The following is a 12,761-nucleotide window of genomic DNA, read 5'->3' on the forward strand; positions in this document are numbered from 1 at the left end:
CCCACATTTGCTAATCCAGCGTGTTTTCATTGCTTCACAATCAAATCCGTTCCACTTTATGAGTAGGAGATTACCCATATCTACAGAAATCCACTCCGCGTTTTACTTCTGTTTTTTAACACGGCAGCAGCAGCAGCAGCATCATTCAAAACATTCAGTCAGTCTGAGGCAAGCCGATGTGGAGATGCCGAGATGGACATAAGAAATTAAGTAAGTTACCAAGTTTTACCTTGAGTGGCCAAACAGCAAAATTGCGTTGTTCCATGGTCAAACACAGCCAGTTTATATATATATGCACTTTGAGATTATACATGAAAAGTGCTCTACAAATAAAATGTATTATTATTATTTATATCGACGCAGAGCCTACGGCGTAGGGTACGTGCGCGTCGCCGCGTAGGTGTAACGCAGAACCATAAATCAGCTCCGGGGCCGGCAGCAGACAGAAATCAGCCTTTATTCTGGCGAGGTTGCAAAAAACGTGCAAAAAAGTGATTATGTACATTCACTGAGTGAATATTATGAAAGTAAAATATATATTTCTCGCTGTATGACGACTAAAAGCATTCTGGGATTTTATTTTGTCCCTAGTAAACTAGTTTTTTCTTTTTAAATCAGAGGGTGTTGTGTAAAATTCCCACTGGCCTGCTTCTTGTTACACCTCACATCCTTGATAAATACTGTAGTAGGCCTGTATGGTTCATCTGGAAACAACAGGATTGAATAAAATGATGTTGTTGTAAGCCATTCTTTTACTTTTTTTTTATATAAGAAAATAGGGATAAGTAGTCAACTAATATAAAATAACATGATGCCGTGGGTTGGTTTTCCTCCCAACCTCCCCAATATTTTCAGCCACCAGCCGCCACTGATATATAAAGTGTTAATAACTGGAAAGGTGGAGGATGTGGATGTGGTCAGTTCGTACCCAGAACTAAACCGCCATTCGTTGGAGGTTCAGCTGGCCATGTTCAAACTTCAGTATCCCTGCAGCACAGTCAGTGAAGTGGTGGATACATTGAGAGCTATGCTGCCAGAGGTTCCAGGTCTGTTCACTCAAGTAGAAGTGTTGGTCAGGCTTCTTCTTGTTGTGCCATGCTCCTCAGCAGAGGCTGAGAAAAGTTTTAGTGCCTTAAGAAGGCTCAAGACCTGGTTGCACTCTTCAATGACTCAAAAGCGCTTGAACAATGTGGCTGTTTGCCACATCCACCAAGAGCATCTTGACAAACTCGACTTAGAGGAGATTTGCCAGTCATTTGTGTCTGCAAATGACAAAAGAGGTCACACTTTTGGAGCCTTTGTATGATGGTTATGTTCTATTTGTAGAAATCCTGCTGTAAGCATGTACAGATAAAAGAGGAGATGGTGAAGATATGGAACATTTAACAGGTTGTATTGAGTATTGAGTTATAGTTGTATTGAGTTATAGTTGTATGTTCTGCAGGTCACTGAATAGTTTGTATTTAATCCTTTACTTTTTTTTCAAAAGATTTTTTGTTGCATGACATTATTAATCCTCATTTAATAAAGTGCCTAAAAAGTGCCAAAAAAGTTGTCAGTGTCAGTCCTCTATGAATTAAACCAAAACATAATAGTAGTCAGTAATTGCAGACCATGCCAGCTCCAAGGAAAAACAAAGAGAGAGGGAGATTATTTTGGGTGTAAAATGCACCAGAATGCGGGAAATTGAATCTACTATTTTCAAAATTTTCTGGGGGAGGACCCCCAGACCCCCCCCAAAAAAAGTGTCCCCCCCACATTACAAAAGCTGCTGACGCCCATGACAATAGTACATACACATACCTACACATATACATACCAGTACATACATACAGGCACGCATACTGTATATGTATGTATGTATGTATATATATATATATATATATATATATATATATATATATATATATATATATATATATATATATATATATATACATACACATACACATATATACATACATATATGAATGTGGTTTTACTGCTATTTCAACATTTAGAGTCATCACCAGAAAAATAACTTATTTCTTGTTCCACATGCAGATTTTTCTACTTCTTTTAAGTGAAAATCTACTTGAAACAGGAGAAAATTGTTGTTTTTTTCCATGATGAGTCTTGTTTTAAGTGTAATGATATTTTTTTACTAAAATTAGACATTTTAACTAGAAATAAGACAAATATTCTTGTTAAGATTTTGAGTTTTTGCAGTGATCCATTTTACTTATCCTGTGAAGGACAGAGTCATATTGATAAGTTCAGAAAAGTGTTTTTTATTGTTGTGTTTTGATGTATTTGATGTAAGCCCAGTGGATATTTAAAGCTTACAGAAGGCTGCATTTAACTGCTGCTATGTCATTCCTGCAGTATTTCTGCAGCTGTTTTGTTCAGTGCTATTATTTGTAATATATTATATTATTTGTAATCAGCACAAATTATCGGTCCCCATATGATAAAATCCACCACCCCCCCTGATTTTTTTTTACAACTCGAGTACTGTATATATATGTATATATATATATACAGTGCCCAGCATAAATGAGTACACCCCCTTTGAAAAGTAACATTTTATACAATATCTCATTGAAAACAAACAATATTTCCAAAATGTTCACAGGTTACGTTTAATACAGCATCTGTTGAACTTTTGACTTAAAACAAAGGTTAATAATATAACTCAGATGCCATATTTTCCTTTTTTAGTCAAATTAGTGTGGTGCAAAAATGAGTACACCCCACAACAAAAACTACTAAATTTAGTACATTTAGTACTTTGTATGGCCTCCATTATTTTTAATGACAGCTTCAAGTCTCCTGGGCATGGAATGCACAAGTTGGCGACATTTGGCAACATCAATCTTTTTCCATTCTTCTACAATGACCTCTTTCAGAGATTGGATGTTGGATGGAGAGTGATGCTCAACCTGTCTCTTTAGAATTCCCCAAAGATGTTCAATTGGGTTCAGATCAGGTGACATACTTGGCCACGGAATCACTCTCACCATGTTCCTTTTCAGAAAGCCAGCAGTGGCTTTAGATGTGTGCTTAGGATCATTGTCGTGTTGGAAAAGGGCACGACGACCAAGGGCAAGAAGTGATGGAAGCATCTTAGTTTTCAGTATAGAGCAGTACATTTCTGAATTCATGATGCCATCAATGAAATGCAGCTCCCCAACACCAGCAGCACTCATGCAGCCCCACATAAGGACACTACCCCCTCCATGTTTCACTGTGGGCACCATGCACTTTTCTTTGTATTCCTCACCCTTGCGACGCCAGACAGTGTTGAAGCCATCGGTTCCAAAAAGTCTAGAGTTTGCCAGGGCACATGCCGACAAAGGTGAGCGCTACTGGGACTCTATACTGTGGAGTGATGAGACCAAAATCAATCTTTTTGGAACCGATGGCTTCAACACTGTCTGGCGTCGCAAGGGTGAGGAATACAAAGAAAAGTGCATGGTGCCCACAGTGAAACATGGAGGGGGTAGTGTCCTTATGTGGGGCTGCATGAGTGCTGCTGGTGTTGGGGAGCTGCATTTCATTGATGGCATCATGAATTCAGAAATGTACTGCTCTATACTTAAAACTAAGATGCTTCCATCACTTCTTGCCCTTGGTCGTCGTGCCCTTTTCCAACACGACAATGATCCTAAGCACACATCTAAAGCCACTGCTGGCTTTCTGAAAAGGAACATGGTGAGAGTGATTCCGTGGCCAAGTATGTCACCTGATCTGAACCCAATTGAACATCTTTGGGGAATTCTAAAGAGACAGGTTGAGCATCACTCTCCATCCAACATCCAATCTCTGAAAGAGGTCATTGTAGAAGAATGGAAAAAGATTGATGTTGCCAAATGTCGCCAACTTGTGCATTCCATGCCCAGGAGACTTGAAGCTGTCATTAAAAATAATGGAGGCCATACAAAGTACTAAATGTACTAAATTTAGTAGTTTTTGTTGTGGGGTGTACTCATTTTTGCACCACACTAATTTGACTAAAAAAGGAAAATATGGCATCTGAGTTATATTATTAACCTTTGTTTTAAGTCAAAAGTTCAACAGATGCTGTATTAAACGTAACCTGTGAACATTTTGGAAATATTGTTTGTTTTCAATGAGATATTGTATAAAATGTTACTTTTCAAAGGGGGTGTACTCATTTATGCTGGGCACTATATATATATATATATATACAGTACATACGCATACATACGCATATACATACGCATATATACATGTATATCTATGTAAATAGATGTGTTTTCATACCGTGACACCATCCACGGGACTCACTTCTACACGAGCCATCACCAGATCATTTAACTCACAAAGTAACTCTCAAAATAATATAATCAAATAGATGCTGTTGTTTTTTTAATCTAAATATAATTCACTTACGGTAATGTTGGCTGACACTGTAGAAATACTGAATGTCATGTAAAGAAAAAAAAACCATAACGGTTTTGTGTTTATAGTCATTAAGTGAGTAAATCATTAAAGGAACATGTTTGAAGACGTTCATCAGCAACCAATCAGAGACGAGATTATTGGCCAGTAGGTTACACTTTAAAAACATATATAACAGTAACAATGTTTTACACGTTCAAGGTGTTGAAATGTCATGAAAGTTGTAAGTAAGTTTTAATTTACATAAACAGAATATTGGGGTCAGGGTCCAGAGACAGTAACTTGTTCCACATTATTATTATTCATTTCATTTTCAACCAACACCCCCACCCACCCACACACACACACACACACACACACACACACACACACACACCCATGACTCATTATCATTCTCATGTAATACTTTAAAATTGATTTTGTGATTTTTAAACCAAAGCACGACTATCTGCTCTTTTAATACAAATTATAAATATGATATGATATAACAACTACAACTGAATATTGTTATAGACTCACCTTGTGCCAGTAGCAGATGTACATTTAGTTCTAGCCTAAGTGGGTGTGTTCATCAGTTTATGAGAGTGCTGTGAAGCATAAGGCAAACAACTGCAGGCCTGATGATGTTTGGGTAGATGATAAGTGACACATAGCCTCTGGTTTGGCACGTGGCCTCACATTCCTCTGATCACAGTGGGGAGGGATTAGGGTCCACAATGAGCCCAGAGCTGGCAGGAGAGGACAACAGGGGGGAACATGCGGGTGTCTGGCTTAGAGAAGGGGGAGTCAGGTCAGACGTTGCTGTCTGGGCTCAGCGGTGGGACTCTGCTTTGGTTTCATGGTCTGGATCAGCACCACTTCACACCCCCCACCCCCCCCAACCCCCCCAACGTGTGAGGACTCAAATCTTTACACGATGCATCCATTTGATGAGGCCTCAGAAATAAGAGCTGCTGCTCTCTGGTGACCCCGCGTGGTAGAAGAGAGGAACTGCATCGTTTCCACACTGACATTTTACATTTTAAATTAAAGTACTTATTTCAAATACATCCATTTCAGTTCGACATTTTATTACCTTCTTGTCTGTACAACACAGTACATAACAGACACAAAACAAATAAGAACAATAACAAGGAAAATAGCAAAGGGAAAAATCTACATGAGTGGGGTGTCTAAGTCATCACCTGAACTTTTTTCCTTTTATATTACTATGGTATTAAATGAATAATAGTAAAGTATGTTCCACTCAAGTGTGAAGTGATTTGAAAAAGTTTTGTACAACCTCCAGGCGTATGTTTAATTGTGGTATGTATCTGGGAATATTTTTGTCAACAGTGTAGAAGATCAAAGTCTATATTTAAATATTTTTTTAAATGACACATGGATAACCTAACATCATAATAACTATTTTGATTTGTGAAATTAAAGCCATACTTGGTGAGAACCCAAAAGTTATAACCCAGAATTCAACACAGACTGCACTTAACAGACTATTTGCACAACAAAGGCAACAACGGAAACAGAAAACAAAAAAATCTCACCCAGTTTCTGTAGTGAACGTTGAACGAATTCAAAAAGGCAAAATTTTCACACAACAAATAGTAACATCTTTGAGCAATTTTTTTGTTGTTTTTTTTTTTTCTTTGCTTAAAAGGCAACACAATAAATAATACAAATGGCACAGAAGGTCTGAACAATCTAAGCTGAGAAGCACAATGTTGTGTGAAAAATTCACAGGAAACTGACTACCAAAGCAAGCACACACAAATCCTGTCCACTTCCCTCCGGTAGACAGAAACACAGGCTCACTAAACAAAACTGAAGTTTAAAAAAAAAAAATGGAAAGAAATCACAATCTAATTACAGTGATGAATATAACATTTGTAATTCAATATAGTATTTGTATTTACATGTATTTATACAGAGGGCATTAAATGGGAAAGGGGTTCAAGCTTATAACTATATTATGAGCAGAACAATCAGATCGTATAATGCACTAATTATAAACATTGTAAACATCACATCTCATCTTTAATCTTAGATATCAGTCAGATTATGTTTATATTTGACAGAATCATAAAGTATTTGTCCTTACTTTAAGGCATAGGTATTAAGCTTAGGAGTTAGCCTAAGATGTGTTTTCAGAGAAGCCAGATGTTTTTTCCAGGTTTCACTTAAAAGAGAAAAAACAAGAAACAACCCTCTTCTGCTCCACAGAATGAAAGAGCAACATTTCCCCACTTGTCTCTGGATCAATTCAGCAATCTGTACAGTTATAAGATCTCTTCCACTCCATGGGCAAAGATCATAACTAGGCCGGGCTCCAAGATCATATCCTCCCCCATATGCTGGTTCTCACAGGCCATCACTACCACCGCCTGCTTGCCAGGAATTCGCTTGGCAACATAGTTCTCGTAGTAGCGCCTGTTCATCTGCCGCGTCTCGAGAGTGGCCAGTCCTTGCGGCCAATTGCGCTCGTGGGCGTTCTCGATCAGGTCGTTGACGATGGACAGGGGACAGCCGCTGTCGATGAGGGAGCGTTTGATGACTGCCTGCAGCACAGCGTCGGGGGTGGAGATCATGCCGCCCCAGCGGGTCACTCTGGCCGGCTGCATGGAGTTCACCCATCTAACAAACATGAAAAACCACACAAATATTAGGAACTGGCTGGATTCAGACTGCAAGCTAAAAGAGGGGAAAAAATAAACTACTTACTCCAAGATCTCATTGTACTCGATACTCTCCTCAAGGTTTTGCAGGTTGGGGTTTGCACTGCGGATTGCTCTCATGTAGGCTTTTAGCAGCTGAATGTCTCGTTTCTGGTAAGGATGAGTCATAGGTCAGAAAGAAAAACAGTCTAAATCTCTTACACATGTAGGACTGTTGAAAAAAAAAACGATTTTCTGATTCTAAATCTCATTAACTCCTAAAAATCGATTTGTATGCCTAAAGATCGATTTCTTTATTATTATTTTTTTCATCATTACAACTTTTGGTATTTTTTTGTTTATGCCCAAAAAAGGAATGTTTTGTTGGACACAAGAATAACTGGTGCCATGTTTTTGCCTTTAAATATGTTTAAAAAGGTATGAAAACATTAAAGTTTTCAGTTATAATTGCATAAATTGTCTATATTTCATTACTTTATATACTGTCTTGTGGTTACATTTGCATAAAATGCTAAAAACCAAATTCTCAAAAATTAAAAACCGAAACAGACCGAAAATGGAAAAAAATAAAACGGAATGTGGGAAAAAATAAAACCGATTTCATCCGTCTCCGTTTCCTCCCAGGATCTGTTTGATAATTCTGACCCACATGATGTTTCTGAAAGCAGTTCTATCAGCATTCTGGGAGCTGATTGGTCCTTACAGCATCATTAGCTGCAATACTTGCTGTTGAATCTCAATATAATACTAGTATTAATACGTTGCATAACTACAGTCATATAATTCAGGTAACAGCTCAAAAAACAGTTTTAATAACACTAACCCAAATCAATAATCGGAATCGGATCAAATCAAATCTTGATAATCAATTCTGAATAGTAAGAATTGGAATCGAATCAATTCTTGACATTTGAATTGATCCCCAGCCCTATACACATGATAGCCTTCGTAAAATGTAAATTTGTGTATTAATATTTTTCTGTAATGTGAAGACTTAATATGCAGATTAGCGCTTTCTTGGGACTTTACTCAAGTAACCACATAACAGGGTGTGACATTTCTTTCTAGAGATAGAACTCTGTTTGTAATTATGCCAATACTAATGTTAATACAGACCAACAGTCACGTAGAAAATAAAAACATTTACCTTCGCTGGTTTTATTAATCAGAAAATACAAAAAAGAAAAAAGGATGACCCAAGATCCGGTAAATACAACGTTTTTAATCTGAACTTGGGTCTGCTGTGGTTCGGTGTTGCATTACCACATGTAAGAACAGCCTGCACTTCGCTCCAAGGACGAGCAGCGAGGAAGACCCGTTTTATTTACTGTACTGATGCTGTACATGCAGCTGAATCTGTCTGCTGCAAACCTTCATGGTCAACTTTTCCACATCAGCGACACACACACATAATCTCATCCACGCGCCTCTCTTGTGCATCCCACTTGTACGCACTCTTGTTAAAGACCACAGCATTTTCTCCTCTGCTGTTTTATTTATTTTTTATTATTATTGATATGAGCACAATTCACTTGATTGATGCCATCCGTTTCGTTTTACGCAGATAACGTTGAGCCACACTTTGGTGCAGCGCTGGGTGCAGGAGAGCGAACAGGTACCAGATCAAGGCTGAATAATAACCATATGGCACCTTCAGCTCTGAGGATCTTGCAGACATCCTTGTCTGATTATCAATAAATCCCACCCAGGTCCTGTCATCCTGCATCGTTCGGTTTACACCAGATCAGACCTGCGATTACATGTACCCTGGAGGCGAGGTATTGGTGGGGCCAGCTCAACACTATGTCAATTAATGTTAAAAAAAAATAAATAAAAGGACATGTGACATGCTAAATTAGGATAATAAACACGGGATATTCAGCAATGGCAAAGGGAAGGAGAGCATCATTGTCCACAAGCCCCAAAACAGTCACACCACTGTCAGCAAACACACAACAAGAACAGGACTTCATACGGCCTATTGTTCTCATCGTCTTCATGGAGTTCACCGCAAACTCAACCATTCAAGCAACAGCTGCAATAGTACTGAGGGACAATATATGTAGGCAATACAATATTTGTAAGGCTAGAGATCAAAGGTCTAAAAGAAATATGATCATGCCTCTTTATAAAGTCTTGCCTTTATAATCACAGCATATATGGACTCAATGATGATCATAAAGAACAATGTCTTTAAAGTACTAACAAAGCTTAAGGAAAATAAGGAAATATGCACACCGAAGATTATGAATAAATTATTAAATAGATTTCCTCTCAGAGTGACAGTCGACTAAACGGAAAGAGCAGCAGGATTACAAAAAAAAAAAAAAATCCTTGTTGTTAACCTGGTCTTAACCAATTTAGCTGCACAGAATAAATCTTAATAGCAACTCATCCGCCCGTGCTTTAGTGCAACCCACTCAAGTTCAGCAGGGATAACTAACATATCCCAGCTTAATCCCTTATCTTGTTTTCCTGCCAACGGTCCTTTGGTATGAACTAGATCAGGAGTGGACAGTCCTGCTCCTCAAGGGCTGGTCTCCTGCACGTTTTAGAGGTTTCCCTGCTTGTACAAGCACCGGATTCAAGTGACTGGTTGTCATCAGCATGACACCAAGGTGTGGACAAGTCTGTAATGACACAGCCATGTGTGTGGTGGGTGTGCTGAAGCAGGGAAATATCTAAAACACGCAGGACACTGGACCTCGAGCACCAGGATCACCCACCTCTGAAATAAATGATATTCATAATGCAAATTTTCACAACCTAAAAGGAAGTTAACCTCTCTTTTTGATTTTTTTTTTCATTTGCTTTTTAAAACAAGCCTGCAAAAACTTACTTGTTCCCCCAACTGGTGCTTATGTTCTGCCACTGTTTTCTCCAGGTCTGAAATCTTAGTCTGTTGCTGTTGGACGACGCTCCGCAAATGTTTGATGCAGTTATGGTTGGGAAGTTCATCTTTGGGCATTTCGAGCCTGAATTAAGACATAATTACAAAAATGTAAAACAGATGACCTGATACGTGCAACTGTAACAAGCACACCGAGACAAAATTCTACAGAATAAATATGATATGGTCATTCAGTTCAGTTCCCTTTTTGTAAACAGGTCTGTTGTTGAATGACTTGGCTTGTGGTTAAAGGATGAAGTAAAGTTAACGGTCAAAGTAAGCACTGCTTATAATGCAGAGTCCATTTTCTGCTTGATGTTAGCCACTCACCCACATCCCTCCTCACAGGTAACGGGCCTTTTGGGATTGTGCTCACAGTCCTTGAGATGTGACTGGAGCTGGTCCAACCTCAGGGTAGCTATGCAGCCGAAGCCTGCGTTGTCGCAGCTGATCTGAAGTTTGGACAGCATGTTGCGCATGATTCGCGGCACAGGCCGGAGGTGAGCTAGCGTCACTACCGTGCGGTCAACAGGACAAATCTGCTGCTGCGCGAACCACTGCGTTATACATGCGTTGCAGAAGGCATGTTCACAGTGTGGAGCCTAAAATGCAAACACAAACCTCCACTTAAAAAATGATCGAGGCAGGTTTACTTTTGTAGAAATTTCATACACAGAAGGATGCAAAGGACAGGCTTAGAAGGAGGCGGGAGATTCGCTGTAGCGAAAAAACAAAGCTCATGAGTAGTTAAAAGGGCAAGGTAAAATGTGTTAATGTTGATATTATGAGAGACTTGCCTGCACTGGTTCCTCTAAAACTCCACTACAAATAGGACACAGCAGGTCTTCATCCACCTCACCCTGGAACCGCGTAACGTCGTACCCCATGGTACACTACCACAACCTCCTCTGCAACACAAGACACAACATCATTAAGGTTTTCAGACAATGTTACTGCACAAAAAAAATATATATATATGGTGGTCATGCACATCTGCAGAAATGAATGTAGCCAAAATCTAGGCATTACACAAAACCATTAAGGTTTTGTGTAATGGTGACCTCAAATTACCAGAAGCTTTAAGAAATATCTACCTCACTTTACCATCATGCAGAAGTTTAGTTTTTTGTTTAGTTTAAGTTTATTCAGTCATATTTACCTTTCAAGGCAACAATGAAGAGACAAATTTTACAATTTGACGGAAAAAGGCTCAGGCAGAAGCAGAGCTTATTAATGCTATACAATACTATACAACTTAAGCTACACACAATACATGGTGTCAAGTGTGAAGAAAAAAAAAGAATAAACATGCATACATACATACATACATGTACACACATAGATGCATATAAATACACATACATATCTCTTTTCCCCTTTTTTCAACTACAGCCATAACTCCCAAATATAAATGCATATAATGATTTTTTAAACATAACAAAGGAAGTACATTGCTTAAGTTTGAGATCAACACTATTCCATAGCTGGACCCCTTTAAAAGAAATACATCTTCTTTTAACTTCTTTCATTGCTTTTGCTAACAAAAATCTGCATCCATCTCTTAACTCATATTTACTCTCAGATGCTATGAAAAACTTCTGCACACTGTCTGGTAGTGTTTTATTTTTTGCTTAAGCCAAGGCAAGGCAAATGTATTTATATAGCACAATTCAACACAAGGTAATTCAAAGTGGTTTACATTGACATTAAAAGCAGCAAGACATAATTAGACAGTAAATAACAAATAAGATTGAAAAATTTAAGAATAAGATGATAAGAAAAGAAGTAAAATAATAAAAAGCACAAGCTGTTAAAAATAAGCTTTAAACACGGAAGTCTCCTGCAGTATGACACACGCATCTGGATCCTGAGCTTACCTCACACACAAAAGGCTTCAGATGTTTCCATTCAGCTCTTGATGTCTTGCTGATGCCTCACATCAGACAGAAATGACTTGTTGAAAAGAGGCGGACACTGCCTACAAAAAAAAAAAAAAGGAACCCATTATTTTGCTTGAATGCAAAGTAACTCAGCTGGTTTAATGTAATCGCATATCCCCCAAACACCACTAGTCAGTGGTTTTACGCTGCCATAATCTTAATAACAATAATATCAATCTCTTTAACGCAACACAAAGGAGTGAAGCCTGGGTTAGTTAGATTACAGATGAATGAGACCACAATGATGACAGATTGCAGCCTGGAACAGCCCTGGATCCGGAGCTGCAGGCTGTCTGGGGATACTAGTGACTGGATCCGGGTGTCTCACGGACTGCAGACCAGTCTGGTCTCGGTGATCACCGACCTGTCAGCATCTTCATCCTCAGCATGGCCAGCCAGCCAAGCCTCGGGCTAGCGTTAGCTCTGGGCATGTTGTTTCGTTTTCCTCTGGAATTACATCATCCAGCAAGCATTCGTAAACAACCAATTACGATGCCTCGATGGAGGGGCCGTGACTTTATTGTTAAACTGGGGACAAACACAGCCTGATAGCCACAGGGTCTGAGTGTTTAAGGGCTCTGGCTAGCCGGCTAGTCGCGCTGTAACCTCTGAATTGTAGCCACCGAGCTACAGACATAACTCAGCCTTGCTCAGATTAGGTCGAGAAAAACACCGTTCACATTCAGGCACAAGGTAGAGAAATCATAACTGGTGGGTATACTTACTTCGACATTAGTTAAAAACAATCTTTTATCACGATTTGTGAGTATTTTCGGACGAATTACTGTCACTAGCAGCCTGCTGCTAGCCACGTCGTGCTACATCCTACACTTGTACGTGCGCTGTGCGTCATGACGT

The 12,761-nt window shown here is 39.0% G+C and overlaps 1 protein-coding gene across 1 annotated transcript; it reads right to left on the reverse strand.

Moving 5' to 3' along the window:
• Positions 1-5,457: 5,457 nt before the first annotated feature.
• rnf41 (ring finger protein 41) lies at positions 5,458-12,745 on the reverse strand. Its single transcript, XM_061735322.1, has 7 exons — positions 12,629-12,745; positions 11,841-11,941; positions 10,761-10,871; positions 10,294-10,565; positions 9,913-10,048; positions 7,120-7,223; positions 5,458-7,032 (listed from the first exon to the last, which is right to left on the reverse strand). Exons 3-7 carry the CDS (start codon positions 10,848-10,850, stop codon positions 6,678-6,680), a joined length of 957 nt encoding a protein of 318 aa, XP_061591306.1. The 5' UTR covers positions 10,851-10,871; positions 11,841-11,941; positions 12,629-12,745; the 3' UTR covers positions 5,458-6,677.
• Between the last annotated feature and the right edge of the window lie 16 nt (positions 12,746-12,761).

This window comes from Cololabis saira, chromosome 12 (assembly GCF_033807715.1).
Source record: "Cololabis saira isolate AMF1-May2022 chromosome 12, fColSai1.1, whole genome shotgun sequence".
Classification (NCBI taxonomy): Eukaryota; Metazoa; Chordata; class Actinopteri; order Beloniformes; family Belonidae; genus Cololabis; species Cololabis saira.

Coding starts and splice junctions, on each gene's coding strand:
- rnf41 (XM_061735322.1), bottom strand. CDS start 10,850: ATGGGGTACGACGTTACGCGGTTCCAGGGTGAGGTGGATGAAGACCTG. Junction 10,049..10,293: donor ACCTGTGAGGAGGGATGTGG/GTGAGTGGCTAA, acceptor GTCTTAATTCAG/GCTCGAAATGCCCAAAGATG. Junction 7,033..7,119: donor GAGTACAATGAGATCTTGGA/GTAAGTAGTTTA, acceptor CATGTTTGTTAG/ATGGGTGAACTCCATGCAGC.